This window comes from Haliotis rubra, unplaced genomic scaffold (assembly GCF_003918875.1).
Source record: "Haliotis rubra isolate DU_JTF1 unplaced genomic scaffold, ASM391887v1 Scf378, whole genome shotgun sequence".
Classification (NCBI taxonomy): Eukaryota; Metazoa; Mollusca; class Gastropoda; order Lepetellida; family Haliotidae; genus Haliotis; species Haliotis rubra.
This window is the reverse complement of record NW_025767055.1, coordinates 610,336-630,568: the sequence shown is the minus strand read 5'-3', so window position 1 is coordinate 630,568 and position 20,233 is coordinate 610,336. Positions and strand designations below refer to the sequence as shown.

The 20,233-nt window shown below is 41.7% G+C and overlaps 1 protein-coding gene across 1 annotated transcript in view; it reads left to right on the top strand.

Annotated features, from left to right (window-relative positions):
* Positions 1–3,104, top strand: part of LOC124286192 (dynein axonemal heavy chain 6-like) — an 85,616-nt gene extending 82,512 nt beyond the window's left edge. The window contains 6 exon segments of the mRNA XM_046722538.1: positions 455–701; positions 970–983; positions 986–1,135; positions 1,872–2,094; positions 2,877–2,939; positions 2,942–3,104. Coding sequence (XP_046578494.1) covers positions 455–701; positions 970–983; positions 986–1,135; positions 1,872–2,094; positions 2,877–2,939; positions 2,942–2,979 — 735 coding nt within the window. The 3' untranslated portion in view covers positions 2,980–3,104.
* Positions 3,105–20,233: the final 17,129 nt, after the last annotated feature.

Genomic DNA, 20,233 nt, shown 5'->3' with positions numbered 1-20,233 from the left:
TCAAGAGTCTTCATCTTCCTTCAGTAGAGACCGCCTCCGTGGTGTAGTGGTTAGAGCGTCCACCTGGAGAGCGGAAGGTCGTGGATTCGAACCCTGGCCGCGTCATACCAAAAGACATTTAAAGGCGATGGGGTAGCCTAGAGGTTAAAGCGTTAGCTTGTCACACCGAAGACCTGGATCGATTCCCTACATGGGTACAATGTGTGAAGCCCATTTCTGGTGTCCCCCACCGTGATATTGCTGGAATATTGCTAAAAGTGGCGTAAAACTATACTCACTCCTTCAGTAGATTTCCTTGACATGATGATAAAAATTGGAAACTTGCTGAGTGCAGCATTAAACAACAAACAAACACAAACATAAATCTACTTGTACACATGTGCATACACTTCTGTATGTAAGCGCAACAACATTGAGTGTGACATTAGCCTTATACCTCCCCTGTCTGCTATAGAACTCCCTGAAGCAGCTACAGAAGGCCATCAAGGGCTTTGTCGTGATGAGTGAGGAGCTGGAGATGGTGTACAACTCCTTCCTCAACAACCAGGTGCCCCAACTGTGGGCCAACGCTGCCTACCCCTCCCTCAAGCCCCTAGCCAGCTGGGTGGCTGATCTCGTCCTACGCTGTGCCTTTATCGACAACTGGATTGTGCATGGAATCCCCAAGTCCTACTGGCTGGCCGGGTTCTACTTCCCTCAAGGTAATGCTCCACAGCTGGATATTAAGTACTTGTTTCTTTTAAAACATTATTAATTATTTGGGCCTTTTGTTTTAGTTTTGTTTGAATTACTATCTTGTTTTGATAGTAGCAGTTGTATTCTAAATTAAGTGTACAAATTGATACAAATCAGAGCAAAGGAATACAATGGCAGTACCAAATAGAATGGCAGTAGAAATGCAATGGCAATGTTATGAAATCTGAGCCGTAAATCCAAATGTGTGTTCTTTACATCACCATGGTGTTGCAGGCTTCTTGACGGCACGCCGCTACAGAACTACGCCCGCAAGTACGACTACCCCATCGACCACCTCAGCTTCAGCTACAAGGTGCTGCCTCACTACCGCCATCAGAGGGATGTCTACAAGCAAATGCAGGAACTCAAGTTTGGGGAGGAGATGGAAATGGACCAAGAGGTGAGAGGTCACGAAGGTCACGGTCATAGAGGTCATTGTGCCAAAGAATGTGTGAATATGTATTTTTTCCTTGTCTTTGAAACTTTGGGATTGACGGGTTTTGTGTAAGCAAAAGTTCTAAGTCTATCTAAACTGCTAAAGTACGATATGAGATCCTTTGACATTATATTCACTAACATTCTGAAATTATGGTTTCATCTCATAGACATTTCTTTATGAAATCATTTATTGAGACTTCCATAGACAAGCACCCGCGGAAGGTCACTAGTAGAATGAACCTCCCAGGCTCGCTGACTTGGTTGACACATGTCATCGATGCTCATGCTGTTGATCCCAATTGGGTAGATCAATGCTCATGCTGTTGATCACTGGATTTTCTGGTCCAGACTCGATTATTTACAAACCGTCACCACATAGCTGGAAATTGCTGAGTGCGGCTCAAAACTAAACTCATTCATGTATCCGTCCACTCATAATCATGTATGAACGGTACTGCCAGTTTTCACTTGAACAATCCCAGCTTCTTGGCTTCTGCCTCATACACTAATAATCTCCACATGTTGACCACAAACACTTCTGCTTCTTAATCCACATTTTGGCCACCTGCTGTAAAGTAAACAAAGAAGATAAAGCATGGCCTCAGTTTCACATTCAGTCTGACAACATGGTTACAGAGGTAGGCCAAGCATTGTAAGGTTTGGTGCAACAGGATAATAGTGTATAATTTCCTGATCAGCTCGAGAAGCCCGAGGATGGTGTGTTGGTGCATGGGCTGTTCATGGACGGCTTCAAGTGGAACGATGACACCATGCGTGTGGAAGACTCCATCAAAGGGGAGATGAACGGTGTGATGCCCATGTTGCACATGCAGCCCAAGATGGACTATGTCGCTGACGATAAGGACTACCAAGCACCTCTGTACAAGACAGCGGCCAGGGCGGGAGTCCTCTCTACTACAGGTTTGTTTGTGGTCAGGCTCGCTTGGTTGACACATGTCATCGTATCCCAGTTGCTTAGATCGATGCTCATGCTGTTGATCACTGGATTGTTTGGGCCAGACTTGATTATTTACAGACCGCTGCCATATAGCTGGAATATTGCTGAGTGCAGCGTAAACTAAACTCACCCACTCTCTTAAGCTATTAACGAAACCAGTGTAGGCTACAACTGCTTTGCCAGGCCAAAGGCCTTCTGGGGCTGCTTCTAGCTGGACTGAAGTGATAGAATTGTAGCAATACTTGCTGGTGTATGTTCTCATTTTCTTATTCAATATGGACTGAAGGGAATTGAAGAAGTTGTTGGGATTGCTGGTATTTTATCAGACATGTTACATGTACATGTTATCCATTTGATGATTTTATAGGCATTTTCTAATGTATATACTTTGGTATGTAAAGTAACAGTTTCTCATTCAGACTTTGGCATTTCAAATATGAGACTTTCATGGGAATCTGGCATTAGAATTGTCCCTAGCAAACTATGCTTGTCTTCTGAGGAAACTTAGCAGATGAGTTGGTACTGATTGTCAACTATGTTGATTGTGTGTAACAGAAGCTAAAGAAGCAGACTGTTGCTCTTACTATCAATCACCTGTTTGTCTAGTCCAAACCAAATATATACAGGCTGTCACCATTTAACCTAATTATTGTTGAATGCAGTCACAACCAATACACAAGAAACTTATGTCATAGACTATAATCAATAAATAATCAAAAAATGACTATGTTTTGTTTGTTTTCAGGCATGTCCACCAACTACGTGGTAGCCATCTATTTGCCATCGTCACAACCTCAGGACTACTGGATCGCCAAGGAGCTGCTCTCTTGTGTCAGCTCAGTGACTAACATGCGTTACTTGGAAATGTTAACTAATATTGTCTATCTGTTGAGTTTGTTTACCTGTTTGTTGTTTACAGAGTTATATGCCCCTGCTGTTCACTAAATTTGAGTTGTCTTCCCTTGTACAAGTATTTTGCGTGATATATTTATATCTGTGGAGCAACATCTATATGCATTATTTATATTTTATCTGTCGAAATTATGAAGTCAAGATATGTGAATAGTTTGTGACAACTGCTGATTTGAGTGTACCCTATATTTATTTACGGAACAAACTGTTCTTCTGTAGTGAAGTGATATATGAAGTCTGAACATGTGGAAAGTTTGTTTTCAGTTACAAAGATATTCCTGTTGATTAAATATTATGTAAAATATTTTCTGTGACGAACCATATCTATGAATGGGTGTGTCTGAAATATGAAACAGAAAAATAAGAACCATAAATAGCTTTGTGTATAAAATTCTATATACAGTACTTCCTGCTGTGAACCCTTCTTCAGGTGTCCCCCGTCATGATATTGCTGGAATATTGCTAAAAGCAGAGTAAGGCAAAACTCACTCACTTATGAACCCTTCTGTAAGTGCTGTTGTACTGTGTGATATGTACATGTATTTTTAACCAATGTCAACCTCTGTGATATGTCTTGTCAGTGAAATACACTCCGTCCATGCTGAAATGTACATTTGTAAATATATTTGTCATGATTGTATACAGCTATTCACAGTATTACATTGTCGATGTGTCTGAAGTATTCCTACGTAACCGATTGGGCAAATTATGTAACTTGTATGCATGAACTATGAAATGCGTTCAATGCAGATATGCAAAACTGCTGCAGGTTTCAAAAGCATGTTCCACAACATTGCAAATGTGCAGAAACCTTATATATTATTTAAACCTACATTTGATTTCTTACGACTTATATAAATGTGATAGAAGTACTATCACTATTGTATGATCTTTGCAGCATTAGTTTCTTCAGCGTTTTGGGGCGGTAGGGTAGTCTCATGGTTAAAGCATTCGCTCGTCACGCCAAAGACCTGGGTTTGATTTAACACATGTGTGAAGCCCATTTCTGGTGTCCCCGCCATGATATTGCTAGAATATTGCTAAAAGCAGCGTAAAACCAAACACACTCACTCACTTATGGTTAAAGCATTCACTCGTCAGCCAAAGACCTGGGTTTGATTTAACACATGTGTGAAGCCCATTTCTGGTGTCCCCGCTATGATATTGCTAGAATATTGCTAAAAGCAGCGTAAAACCAAACACACTCACTCACTTATGGTTAAAGTATTCGCTCGTCAGCCAAAGACCTGGGTTTGATTTAACACATGTGTGAAGCCCATTTCTGGTGTCCCCGCCATGATATTGCTAGAATATTGCTAAAAGCAGCGTAAAACCAAACACACTCACTCACTTATGGTTAAAGTATTCGCTCGTCACGCCAAGACCTGGGATCGGTTTCGCATATGTGTGAAGCCCATTTCTGGTGTCCCCCATTATGATATTCCAGGAATATTGCTAAAAGCATCATAAAACCATACTTGCTAACTCACTTTCTAGCATTTTACAGTTGGACTCTGTGTTATAAGCAGGGAAGCTAGAAATAGGACATGGTTGCCTTTATTTTGGTTACAATAGGAGCAGGAAGGTACAATGTAGTGTTATCTGTCAGAGATAGGGTGTAGAAAACTCCCGAGTTCTCCATGTTGGGAGAGTGTTGTCTGTAGTCCATACACTGACTGCTGTCCTGTGTGCTTCTATGTAACAGTCAACTTGCATTTTTTTCTTGTTGACAAAATCATGAAAGTCTGTGATAATGTTGTCGTTTTTGGTTATACTTGTACATAAGGTGCCTTTGAAAAATAAATGTATATAATATGAACATTTTTCTGTTGTACATATATTGTAAAAACATTTGAAATGGACAACAACTAACACTATCTTGTATTATTCCTGTGAACACCTTACCTCTATTATATCACAGCCATAAATTCCTGTTTGTGGCTATCAATCACACTATCATTTATTTAAAATATTTTCAATAGTCTTCTTACTCACTGCCAACGTGTTTCTGGGTTTATCTTTGAACAAATTGTCCATCTCAAATTTCTTCTGAAAGCAAACTGTTATTAATCCTTGTCTTATGACACATGTAGGTACCTGGGCCTAGATTTTCGAAACTCTCTTAGGGCTAAGATAGTCTTAGTTCTAAGAGAGCTTAAAAAATCTAGGCCCCGCAGTTCTTCATACCATATAAGTATTTTTGTATTCTGTCTGAATACAAGGGTGCGGTGGGCGAGCTGTCTAAGGCGCCAGGCTAGTAATCCAGCGAGCTTGGATCGAGCCCACCTGTGACCGGTTGTAAAAAACTTTGGAGTCAACTTTGTGTGCAGACTCTTTCAGTGTTGTCACAACCGCTAGTGTACAGTACACAACCCTGTGCACTTAAAAGAACCCACGAATCCATTGGTAGATGACCAGATGGTGACCACATGAATACGTGCAAACACCTAGTTACGGGTACAGCAACGTGCAGTGAACTTGGACAAAGTACTGTGACTATGTGTCCCAGTCCACCCAGCTGTGAATGGGTACCTCGCAAGGATGGGAAAGCCACATTAAGTCTGTGTGCTTAGTAGGCAGCAAGAGTTGTATGATCCCCAGGGAGTTGAGATTGAAAATACGATGTGCCGTTGTGATGGACATCCAATGATCCAGGGTTAACAAAGCGCCTTTGAGCAGTTGTACTGGATGTCGGCGCTGTACAAATGTTTGTTTGTATGTATGTATGTTAAAGCGTTCGCTCGTCACTCCAAAGACCCTGGTTTGATTCCCCACATGGGTACAATGTGTGAAGCCCATTTCTGGTGGCCCTATCATTATATTGCTGTAATATTGCTAAAAGTGGCCTAAAACTAAAGTCACTCACTCACTGAATACAAGGGCTACCTCATCACTCATCATCAGTGATGGAGTCACCAGCTTCACTCTCATGATTCTTCACAGTCTGGAAATCTGATACTCATCTGACTTGTGACACATGCATGTATCTGCCGTCTTTCATACCATACAAGTACATTCGAGCACCGTTGTGTCGAACTCTGATAACTCAATATCTCGGTTGTCTCGATCTGGGCAAAATCCTTCATAGTTTATCATTATTCAAGCTCTTTTAACTGGATACGGATGTCCCGATATTTCGGATATCTCGACATAATTTCATGGTCCCAACAAGCAAAATTACCATGTTAACTCGATATTTTCTAAGAAACTCGATATTCACCTACCTTTCATGGACAAGTACACCTCTGAACTCAGGATGTTTCCACACGTTTACACACAGCGTGACATGAATCAAAGGGATGCGGAAGTGTAAACTAATTAGGGCTAATTGAGTTGAAGGTTGTTATTTAATTAGGATGAGGGGTCGTTGTCGGCACAGGTACTACAGATACGTACCCCAGTACGTTTCTGTATACAGATATGTACCCTAAACAAAGTCATAGGACAGAAACGTACCCGGTACCCTAAAAGGCGGACGAGTCCATATTCCGCAATCCAAAACCGAAACCGTATGTAGTTGTTCCCGTTCAACTGATTCCGAGTGGTATTCATGTGCATCGCGAAATATCCGTATCTGTGTATTCTCATTACTTACATAACGCAATCAAAGCGGTCAGGTTAGGACGTGTGGGCCGACGCGTGTTGACGTCATGCCCGCTAGATCTAGGCCCCACAGAGGTTGCATCTGGGTGCCACAGGGACATATATGTCCTTCTCCTTCACCCCTCAATTTGAAGTCCAATAAAAATCAAAATATCCCACGCACACAAATACACTTCACAGTTTCGAATTCTGTGGGAAATTTCCTGTTTCTTGATACCATCCGCTATTATTTTAGACAAAGCTCAAGAGCTGAAAATGACCTTTCAAAACAGGCTTCATTGAAAATGTCGCCATTTGTGACTCAGTACGAAATCGCGATGCACAGCGTTAATTGCTGTATGTTTCGAAATGTGAAAGTCGGATAATTACTGGGAGTATTGAATTTCAAAAATAACATATTCATGATCAGTGATATCAGTTTTACATGAAATGGCTAATGATAATTCTGAAACATTGCCAATGAATCTAGAATCGGTAGGGAAGTTATCGAAAATACACTTACACGAACGCCGTAGAGCGCTTTCCGCCATATATTGGATAGTGTTTACAAATTCACGCTTCTCGAAGGCCGGTATTGAGACGCCTATAACAACACGTATATTTCATATTCAGCTTCGAAAAATGCATCACTGAATTCCCCATACATTTTAGAATCAAACTGCAACTGGTCTGTGTCACCAATACCAACTGTCTGGATAGAATGAGACGAAACATATTGGGTGTGAAAACGAACGCTGTGCTCGAAAGACTGCGCTTGTTTGAAATGTAAACAAAGACAAATTCCGATTTTACCCTGCTTAGCATTTTCTGAAATTTTCCAACATTCATCCGTCTATTCATCGCTTGCAATGGCTCAATACCTTTGGAATATGCATGGAAAGAGTATCGTAGCAAGAAATAGGAAATTATAAATAGATACAATGCAATGATTTGATAATTCATAAGAAATTGTCAAAGTTTCCGTGCAGCGTGACGCCATGACTGACGCAAAATCATGCAGAACGACAACGGTAATTATCTGCATTTCTGGCTTCTTCTCTTACTTATAATGAAAACGATAAAAACATATAACAATACACAGATAGTCAGAATCATTCTGATTACTTACATCTCATATTTATGTATAAACTATCCCTGAATCAATGGAAGGGTCCTCTCAAAATCCTGTGTGCCCTTGTCAGCAAAGCCGCCATTTTGTAAGAAATCGGTCGGCGGTAGTGATGTCATACGTCAACATTGTTGTACATATTAGGCAATTTCTTTGAGGTGAAGGTCGGTTGAACACGAGTAAACACAATCGCCGTATCCTTCCGATTACAGTCAGTATTATGATGTATATTTTGCGGATAGTTCAGATACTTTTTCATGAAACTGACTTCAGGATCTACATTCAGCCTTGTTCAATATCATATCATACGTGCATATAGGGTTTTTGATTGTTTGAATAATATTTGCATAAGAAATTGACACATTTAGTGCAGTGCACCATATTCTAAACCTTTACACAAGTGTTAGAGGATCAAACGTAGCCATAACTGCAACTACTTTAGTTCCTATGATGTACAATATTCAATGCATTTGGACTAATATTGCAATTTCACATGAACAGGTTAATGAACGGCGATTTAATTCAACCTTATAAGTAAAACTGATAATATTAATGAAAATGATTTATATATGTTATGAAATGTATATGCACACATATTTAAAGGAATTGTTTTGTTGATTGCATTTTTTGTGTCGTTTTATAGACAAAACAATGATGTATATTGATTGGCCAGGTGCGTGTTTGTCGGAAACGTTTTATGCTTCACTATCATTGTTTTCGATAATATAATCAATTCATATTCGATAAAAAAATATTGTGACTCTAACTATATTTATACGAAAATTGTATAAAAATATATAAACCATGTCATGTCTTAATTTGGACAAATCTTACATCCATATTCTAATATATAGTTCCATATATAAAAAGCTATCTTTTTTGCATCTTTGATTGCATACTTATGAAGAGAAATAGCTACATAATCACGAACAAAGAAATTTCTTATGCTAAACAAAATATTCGGGTGTTGTGAAATATTATTTTTAATTTACGTTAAATTAATGCCAAACAGGTGCGCGTGTTGCTCACAATAAGATACACAGTCAAACCGTCAAATTGTTGATATATTCAGGACACTACTTAAATGGAAAAATCAGTCATTTTATGTTTTGTCTAAAGAGTGTTAAATTCTGACATAGAAGCCGAGACCTTTTATACCATTAATGGAAATTAGGTGCTATATACTAATCAGCATACCAATGTCGTCTTTTCCCGATGTCGCAAAATGCATAAAACAAGTCATGACGTCAACTAAAATGTATTATTTTCAGCAATTTCATTACATATGAAGATATGGCTAGTACTCTGGTAATAACGATGCAAAATTAGTCAAAATACATCTACACAAACAGGAGAATATAGGAATCTAAGAACTAACTTACATATCGGATATGGTCATCCAAATCGCTATTACGTGCTTTCTCATGTAGTGCTTTGTCATCGTTTCTTATAAACTGTGAAACTACCAAAGCGTATCCGCTTACATTGGGGAACTTTGAATTGGAATAGTTTGGTTCGCCGTGAATAAAAAACCCGAAAATACAGCGTCCGCATCCACAACAAATTCTCTCCGTGTGATCTGATTTACATTGACCGAGTGTTACGCATAACGAAGTTATGCTCTCTTATCATTATACGTGTATGACCTCTCTGTCGTCGTTTGACGTCATAGAAGAAAATCTATTTTTGACATTTATTGCCAGTCATTTTTAATGTTGAGCGTATAACGTTATGCATAAGCACATAAACCCAATTCATATACACTTATGTCGTTCAGATATCAGCCTGTATTTTCTTCGCTCACACTTTCCGTAAAGATGCCACATTAAACAATTCGTAGCACAGTGCTTTTATCGGTGCGCGATAAAAAGCGGAGAAATTTACTGGTTTATAACGCATAAACAAAAATTTGGACAACATTTAGCAAGGTCTATTTCTCAAACCGCCAAAGTAGTTGCACTTATATTTATACCAACGGATAGGAAATTTAATATTCTACATTTCTGTGTAAGTTTATAGCCGTACGCAGATCCAGGACCACGCGAGCGCAATTCTTGCACAACGTTCACTTTTCAAACCGTATGAAAATGTGCACCTGACAAAAAAACTCGGCATCCAGGGGCTAGACCCGTTTGAATATACTGCCGCTTTTGCGCTGCTGACGGATTTTCCAGCTTCGTAGTTTCTTCACTGGGATTAGGGTCAAGAAATTCTTCTTCAAACCATTCGCTTTTTACTTCAAAAACACCACAGAGGTCGAACTTGCCGACATGTTTGTTTACAAACAATAGGGTCAACGAGTTCGTTGTATTCATACGCGGTGAATCGGTCACTTTTTTATATAGCGGTCTTAAACTGCCATTTAAGTACGGTTTTGATGAGCTCTCAGCCAATCAGAATCGAGTATCACACAATGTCGTGCTAGAATGAACAATATCATGCTGCTTTCCACATTTGTAGGCCACCAAACACATCAGTCTGAAGGAGAACTAAGTTCTGTGGCTAGTCAGTCTGGGTAAGTGGTTTGCCAATATTTGCCATGTAACCTATTTTCTGGATTGGGAATGGATACGAGGAAAACCTGGAATTCCACCCAATCCACATTGGTGTATGTAGGCCACGCGTTGCTTCAGGATATACAGTCTGTATGTATATTGTATACAAACCCCAGCCTGTGCAATGTTGATTTATTTTGTTGAAAATGAAAGGAACACATGCTGCTGTCATTCCATGTCGTCTATCAATATTGCCAATCAGACATTACCTCAACAAAATCAACTATGTGGATAGTCCTAAATGTACCTTTTGCAACGATCATGACGAAACAATTTATCATATTATCTGGGAGTATCACAAGGTGGAAAGCATATGACGTGAAATGAAAATATGGCTCAGAACTGTAGACATGGAATTGAGTCTTACTAACGCCCAGGTTATGTTTGGGATTAAAGGAAAGCATAACTATGCATTAAATGCGATAATTATTTTAGTCAAGAATATCATATACAACTGTAGTAAGAAAGGTCTCATTCCAAATATTTCCTACATCAAGAGACAAATGATACAATATTACAACACAAAAATATATGTCTACATTAACCAGGAACCCTGCTTCCTAAAACTAAGGTCCAGTTTACACATGCTATTCAGAACCGTTGAGTAAGTAAATTATTTCGATGTACATGTCACAATGCTGTTGACTCTGCGCAATTATACTGAAGTGTTATACATGTATGAATAGAACTGTATACTTTTACGTATGTCAACCTGTATGTATGCCTGAAAAAAGCGAAAAGAAACCCCCCAAAACAACAACCCAAAAAACAAAAACATCATGAGCATCGATCTACACAATTGGGATACTATGACATGTGTCAACCAAGTCAGCGAGCGCCTGACTACCCGATCCCGTTAGGGATCTTTCATAATTTATGGCTGTGTGTGTGTGTGTGTGTGTGTGTGTGTGTGTGTGTGTGTGTGTGTGTGTGTGTGTGTGTGTGTGATATGATTTTTATGGAGAAGCATGTACAATGTGAATGACCCCCCTAAAATTTATGTACGTAATAAGTAACCCCCTGCATGTCACGTACAAACTCAATGACCCCCCTTCCCATATTTTCTAAGAATAATATTAAAAAATAGTTGCTTGTACAAAATTGCTGACCCCTTGTACATGTATACAAAATTGCTGAAACACCCCCACCCCTACCCCCTAGCTCCCCAGAACAAAATGGTAACCAGCTGTGCCACCACCAGGGGACCAAAACTGTGCACGCCTTCGACATCTTCTAGTGCCACGTCTCTCATGTAGTGACTGACGAAGACTGTATCGGACTTCCAAAAGCATCCTTCCATGGTGGATCTAATGGAACAATTATTCTGGAGGGCCATCGTGGAGGCTACCGCTCTGATCTCGTGAGGGTTGTTCACCCGAGGACGGTCCAAGGTGGCGCCTTCATAAGCCTGGAGGATGGTGGCTTGCAACCATAACGCCAAAGTGTTACAACTAACTTCTGCCTTGAATGTCTTGGAGACAGGAATGAAAAGCCGTTTTCTCAAACCACGATGAGCCCTTGACCCATGGAGAAACCACAGAAGTGCGCGGACCAGGCAAGTTCTGCGGCATCTTCAGATCCCACAATCGAAGAGAGAGTTGGAATAGTGAAAGACCTCTCAGGCTGTCCTGGGAGTTGAGTTTTTGCTATGAAGTCCCAGCACAGTCCCAGGTAGATGGCTCCGTGTGGAGTACATTCAAAACGAACCCGGGTGACGTCGAGTGCATGCAGCTCGCTCACCCTAGCTGCCGTGGCCAATGCAAGCAGAAAAGCCGTCTTCTTGGTGAGGTCGTAAAAAGATATGGCGTGAAGTGGCTCAAAGGGCGCCTCCTGGACCAAAGCACCACATTCAGGTCCCAAGCAGGCGACCTGAACCCTGAGGTGTCTGTGATTACGCAGAAACAGAAGAAATTCAGCCAGGAATTGAGGTGATGCAGTAACAGGATCCTGGTGTTTGTCCTTGCAAAAACTCTCAAAGGATCTCCATTTGTCGTCATATATACCTCGAGTAGAGGGTCTGTGTGGCCCTAGCAGCTCTAGCTGAATAAACCTTGGCGCTTAAAGCCCTTTGTAAATGTACCAGGCATGCAGATGAAACTGATCTGGAGCTGGGTGTGGGAGTCTGCTGTGTAGGTATATCAGTAGATTTGTCCACTCTGGCAGCTTTAGAAGGTCGTTGGTGATGAGCCTTCTTATATCCACGAACCAACTCTTCGTTGGCCACCAAGGCGCGATCAAAATCAGAGAGATGTGGTGGGTCGTTCTGACCTTTTGAAGGACCTTGGGAAGAAGTATCTGTGGTGGAAATGCGTACGTGCTTAGGTTTTCCCAAGGGACGCTGAGGGTGTCCACCGCCCACGCTTGTGGAACCGGGAACCCGAGATATGTAGGTTCGAATCTAGAAGTTCTGGCTGGTGGCAAACATGTCGATGTTGGGATGGCGGAGAAGGCAACATACGAAGTCGAACGCCTCCAGGTGTATCTTCCATTCCATGGGCGCGATCCTATCTGGTCTGGAAAGGTAATTCGCTAGAATGTTTCTACTGCCCAGAATATGCTGGACGATGAATTTCAAGTCCAGGTGATCGACAAGATGAAAAAACCGACAATGTCTGACGTAACAAGGAGGGAGAATTAGTCATTCCCTGGTTGCGAAGACACCAGACCACCGTGGTGTTGTCTGTCAATATGATGAGTTCGGCATGCTGAAGGCGTGACTGCTAGTGAGACACAGCCAAAATGACTGCCTCCAACTCCAGGTTGTTGATATGCCGACTGTGTTGGTCAGTGGACCACCACCCTGAGATGACCTCGCCCTCAAGATGGGCATCCCAGCCTTTGAGAGATGCGTCTATGAAGAGGCATAGAGTGGGTGTTAACTCGGTCAAAGAGACGCCTCCTAAGACATTCAACTTTATCGCCCACCACCGGAGGTACATCTTGAGGTGAGATGGTAGAGTGATGGAGACCGACTGTTCCTGGTGCCTGATGAATGGGGCGAGGAAAAGTTGGATCGGGAGCAGTCGTAGGTGAGCTCAAGTTGTGAGATCCTGTGCTGCCCAGTCTCCCAGCTACTGGGGTGTCTGTGACCGGAACGGCAGGGGTCGGGAGTTCCCAGTTGTTGTGGTCCAGCATTTCATTGTTTGCGCCTCTGGTACCTCCTCCCAGAACTCCTGTCACGGCGGGGTTGATAATTCAGACAATTCAGATTGTCTCCATTCTCACGGCCTCTACCCTGAAATGGCTGGTTGCTCTGAGGCTTGAGACAATTTTTAACGCCGAATTCTTAGAAACTTGTTCCAGGGCCTTGAGGGCCGTCTCATCACGGGCGTAAGCAGAAACACGGGAGTGTGTGTTGGAAACTTCACCATTGAAAAGGGAGGAAGCAGACCAAGGCTGTCCAAGTCCCATTCCGAGAGAGCCAAATATCCCAGGCGTTTTGTCGACGTGATTTCAATTAACGTCGCCTTCAGATAATTACTCATATGCTCAATCTGCCTCTGTTGAAAAGTCATCACAGTGCGGAGATGGTCTATGCGATCCGGATTGCTTTCAGACAAGTCCTGACTAATCGCCCTCGAGGAGAAGCCTACACTGACAAAGGTTTAAGGGAGCGTCGAATTTCCGTCCCAATAAAAGCTGAAGGAGTGTCTGGCATACAGGTTTAGATAAACCTGTCATACGGTGTAAATCCTCATCAAGTGAGTGAGGCAAATCCGCTACCTCAAGAGCATAGATAGGACAATCATCCTTCCGAAAACGTGGTGCCTTAATGGATGGAGTATGGGATAGCCTGGCAAAATCCTCGTCAAGCGCCATGATCAAGTCCTTGATCATAGGATCCGGTGGGATAGAAGTTGGGTCCGACAATTAGTTGCCCTCTGGTCAGTCCCCGGACCTGGAGAGGGAGCCATAGAGGATAGTCCATCCACTATCCAATCCGGGACTTGGCGAAGCCCTAAGTGAGTACTGATTTCCGGAGATAAGTCCTCATAAATCGGGACAAAGACCCCCTCTGATGAATCAGAATGGTAGTTGTAAGGCCCCCGGACTGAAGAACGACTTCTCGACCTGCGTCTCTGTTTAGCAGATTTCCTGCTGTGCACAGAACCGGCTCTTGGTGAAGCAACATCAGGATATGAAGTAGCCCTAGAGGTACAGGCGTTACCCGTAACTGTTGGTGGAGCCGATACAGGAAACGCCGAGAGCGCCACACACGTCGGATCAGTAACAAGCGTCGGAAGATCCGGAGGAGACACATATGAATGAGGCGCTGCAGATAAAAGCTGTGCAGATTGTGCAGTAGACAACAGAGGTACTGAGTGTGCTGGAGGAGTTGCAGCCGGGAGAGGCGATGCAAATGCTGCACTGACCAGGGTATGTGGAAGACGCCATCCTCTGTTGAAACAGACTGTAGAAAGGACTGTATCCAACCTGGATCCATGTAAGGCGCCGGAGGCGCGAACTGGTTGGCAGGTAAACAAGAGGGCGCCAAGGCGCCGGTGCTCTCATCACTGACGACAGTAAAGGCACCGGAAACGTAGATGGTGTCGGAGACACAAGTGCCAACGCCATTGAAGACGATGCGTCGGGAAGTGTCGACAAAACAATCAAAGACGCTGTTGTAGATAAACCAGACGTCGCCGTAGTCGGCGGGGTTGACGTCTTTTCCGAAGAAACAAGCATCTCCGTATTAGCAGGAGTCTTGAGAAGCAGACATCCTGCGTCTTGTTGCGTGAGTCGCTTCCTGGAAACCCTCAGGTATTTATCGAAAGCTGTGGGAGAGAGTTTGAGACAATGTAAGCACTTGGATGTCAGGGAACACTGCCGAGTACAGTTTAAACACCTCGGATGGGGGGCCGTGGTTGACTTGCTGCCGTTGCAAACAATACAGCGTGGCATAAATCTGCAATATAAGCAGAAGCCAAATAATAATGTGTGTACCCAAAAAACACACACCAATAAAGTGACAAACATTATTTCCCGCCTACCAATACATGGTTAAGGGAAAAAATCTATATGCTTGTAACAATATACCAATAATTATTATTATTTTGAAACTAAACTTGTAGTACATGTATATAAACAGAACATTGGTAAAGTAGCATAAAAAACTTACCAAAGAATAATACATGAATTACAGAGCGTAACATGAGGCCGTGTTCCCGTTAGTGGAACAGGCATATTAACGTGAATAAAATAATTATCGTGCAGACAAGGTTAATACAGAATTACACTTCTCTTTAGATAAATAATAATATTTGAAGTCATATACCAGTTCTTAAGAATCTATCCAAAGAAAACCACCCGTCCCCCCCCCCCCAAAAAAAAATAAATAATAATACAAAATAATAATAAATAAATAGAAAAATAAATAAAAATAAACGTGTATAGTCGCAAACTTTAATCCAAGTAAAATCGCACGGATGGTCAGGCTGGTGACAAGCAGTAATGAGAAGATACGTGACGTCACCACTTTACGGGTCACATGGGCGCAGTGCGATGGTAATATTGCGGCGCGCTTAGTTGGAACAACTTCTCTACAACGTTTCCATCGCACAGCTTCGTCATGTCAAAATTTACGGTCTAGAAACGGTCACCATCATTAATGTAACATCTCACGACCCCGAGTTTTAATGAAAAATGTTACATCATATTTCACAAAAAAACAACAACATAATTTATCATAACTTTGGCCGTTCCAACCATATCGCTCAAAATATTCAAAGAAAGATCAACACAGTTCTCCTCTTTTCCTTCAGGATCCGCACGGCTTGGTTGACCAGTTTGCCATTAGCTGGATGTCATAGGTGATCCCATCCAACAGAAAGTCAACACTTATTTTGGTTGCCAGACAGGAAATAGGGTCAGTCAATCTCCCCACTGTCTGTAATTGATGAAATCGCTTCGACTACAGTTTCAAGACCGTGAGTTTTAAGCGCAAGAAATACGAAGATATTAATCAAGTTATCTTTCACAAAAGAACGCATATAATTTATCACATGGTTCGTCATACCAGCAGTACCCCTTAGTTATAGCCATGGAAAGACCAACACAGTTCTCCTTCTTCCCTTCAGGATCCTGATGACTTGGTTGGTCATTTCCCCATCGGCTGTATGTCAGAGGTGACCCGTCAGTCCAGAAGAAGGTATCGTTGTCATACAGATCCTTCAAGCCAATCCAGTGGGACACTGAAATAAGGAAGTATTGAGAATGTGGACCTAGAGTAAGGTTAATGATTTACATAAGTTCGCGCATTTATAAACACCAGATTGTGATACAATATGATAAGGAAACTTTCTGGTTTGAAGGTTCTATGTCTATGCAAAATTTCAGCAATAAGTTCAGATCTTGCTGCAGTTAAAAGATAGAAGAAGTGTACCAGATCTTTATCAGGATACTGTAAACGTACTTTTTTCGCTTGTTGCAAATTTCGCGGAATTGACAGTTTAGACTACATCGCGTGGTCAATTATTCGCGCAGTCAGTAATTGCTGGAACTGCCAGCTGTCTCTTAGGACGCCACTAATATCAATGAAAACAACCAGAGCGGCTTAACCTGTCAGGCGGCGTGTATTGCTTACTCACAGGAAATCCCTACCTGCACGATATATATAGTAATGCGTTTACTCACGGGAGTCTTAAGTACTTAGGAAGTGAGACATCGTGATGCAAATATAAAGAGATGAAAAACACATCTGTCTTATGTTCCGAATTCAGACGATCTGACAATGGCTTTGCGAATGTGGTTAAAGAAAGCACCTACTTCTACTTCTACAGTATATGAAACGTTTTGTGATTTCATTTCGTGATATGCAGGAATAAATATAAATACAATCTTAATGAATGAATAAAATACTGCTGTATTATTTCTCTCCGAGTCGTTTCATGGTAAACCATCTGTCGCTACGATTGGTCAAAATATAACATGTGACCAATTTCAGTGGCGGCCACAACACACATTGCTGAAAATGTCAAATATGTGCCGTATATAAATATCCAATAATGATAATAAAAAAAAATACTCACACATGAATGCATATTTTTTCAGTAGTAATTCGGTCTTTATACGACTGTCTATATCCAGAAGTGTTCCTCCATCAGAACGACACTGTTTCAGAGCTTCCTCCCATGTCTTCCTTACAGGGTACCTTTTACATAAAACGTTGTCTCCCCCGCCGTCAGTTTCCGATAGACCCGTCGACCTTTAAACGATAATGATTACAAAGTGTCATTTGGAAAGTGATCAAATGTAATACATGTTATATTCGTGATTACACTTTACACTGCAGTAAAGCACAGATTCTAGTACATTTTGTTGGGTTGATTTTGCACTCGGGATTCGCATCCAGATTCAGTCAGGCACCTAATCGTCAGAATACAAAGCCAGCAAACTAACCTACCGCGGCTTCCACAAAAATTAAATTAGGACACGTACTTTGTCTCTTTGGCTCCCACAGCCGAAACGCCATTTAGAAAGTGGTCATATGCTATATTATGTGCCTGACTCTCAGAATGTGGGACCGCCTCCGTGGTGTAGTGGTTAGAGCGTCCACCCGGAGAGCGGAAGGTCGCGGGTTCGATCCCCTTCCACGTCATACCAAAAGACGTTAAAATATGGTACTTGTTGGTCCCTGCCTGGCGCTCGGCATTGATGGGTACAACAAGGACTGGTCGGCTCGGAGTCAGTATAATGTGTCTGAGTGGGGTATTCATGCTTCACTGCGGCATGGTATCTCAGTGAGCTAGCACTATAAAACCAGCTTCAGTCTGGGCTAGTACAAGCAGGCGCACATACACATACACACGCATGCACGTCGTCATATGAGCGAAATATTCTCAAGCACGACGTAAAACCCAATTTCACCTCACATCACCTCACCTCACCTCAGAATGTGGATTGGGACTCAACCCGACAAAACATACTACAAAGTATAATCCTGTACTGAGAAAGTGTAATCCCAAATATAACATTTCCTTAGAACGACAAGGTATATACTCTTTTAACAAGAAGACAAAGTCATCAATATCCCCTGCAATGGCAAAATACTTTCATGGATATGTCTATGAGTTATTATGTCAAATGTGTTGGCGTGTATATAGCTGAGTGGAAGGAGAGTACTGAAAGGTTTCAAAGATCTGCTTCAGAAAGGAGCACTATCACCAAATTCAGTTGAAACGAAAATGGTTGCCGTGGAAACGCAAAAAAACAACATTTTTTCAGAAATCCAAAACTACCAAAAGGCACCAGTTCACCACTAGACCTACCTATGTATGAAATTTCGTGATGAAACAGTGAACAGTTTTTAAGTTCTGCTCCGGAAAAGGAACTACCACCAATTTCAGTCTAAGTGAAACTTGTTGCCATGGAAACGCCAAAAATATTTTATTCAGAAATCCCAAACTACCACAAGGCACCAGTTCACCACCAGCTCTACCTATGTGCCAAGTTTGGTGAAGAAACATTGCACAGTTTTAGAGTTCTTCTCCGGAAAAGAGAACTAGCACCAATTCCAGTCCAAGTCAAACTTGTTGCCATGGAAATGCCAAAAAATATTTTATTCAGAAATTCAAAACTACCAAAAGGCACCAGTAGACCACCAGATCTATCTATGTGCCAAGTTTGGTGAAGAAATATTGAACGCTTTTAGAGTTATGCTCCGGAAAAGACAAATCTGCACGGACGGACGCACGGACGGAGTCCATTTTAATAACCCCCGCAAAACGCGGGGATAATTAAGCAGCATGAATAACCAGTCCAACCAAATCAATGGACAAGGAAGGACATCTGGCAACTGCCCAGTACAATATTAGAAAAGACAAAGCTGAATAACTTAGGCAAATCCTGCGTTAAAATGGAGGTTTCCTTTAACCGTGAGAGTCACTGCAGGTGAATCAAGGAGTGTGTGAAATAGTCGGTAATTTTCCAGCTTTCCCTGACGATTTTTTCAAGTCTCTACCAGGCAAAGTCATGAACATAAATCTACGCTATGGGTCACACAACATGGAATCAGTGAAGTCGCGGGACTATGACCAGCCTATTGAAACAACAGGTCAATGCAGGCGTACCGTGACCCCTGACCCAACAGTGTGGTCATGGAGAAATGTCGACACGCACAACACATATTCGAATTTATACAAATACAATTTTGACTTTTTGAAACAAAGCAAGTTTTGGCATTACACAACTTACTTGGAGGCACATGTTGCTTCGTGTGACTCACAGCCCCAGTCTTCTTATCTTTATTCTTGTGCAGATTTCTTCTGGGTTGGGATTGTAAACTTTTAACTGATTTGCAGGCCTTGACACTTCATTTCTGGGCCTGTTTCCGGAGTACGCTTGTAAAGCTAGTGAGAAAAAATGGAAAAAAAGTATACAATCAAGAATCTGAAACATCTGTTTTCCCGCGTGAGCGGACATCTCATTGTTAGTTTCCTGAGGGAAGTTGACCTGTAACATTGTAACTATGTAATGTGAATGACGGATTGCTTGTTTTTGAATTTGGTGCTATTACATTTTTTACTTGTAAAAATAATGTAATGAATATATATGTATATGTAAAAACAACTCTTTTTTGGACTTTGCATTTAAAATGTGTTTGAATTCAGACTTGATCCCGTCTCTATATGGTTGGAATAATGCAGATGTGACGTAAAATCCAACTCAACTCAACTCAACTCAACTCAACTCAACTCAACTCAATTAAGCAGTCTCATTCCCACTGGATCCGGAATGGTTTAAAACGCCTATTTCACATGCCACAACTCAACTCAACTCAACTCAATTAAGCAGTCTCATTCCCACTGGATCCGGAATGGTTTAAAACGCCTATTTCACATGCCACAACTCAACTCAACTCAACTCAATTAAGCAGTCTCATTCCCACTGGATCCGGAATGGTTTAAAACGCCTATTTCACATGCC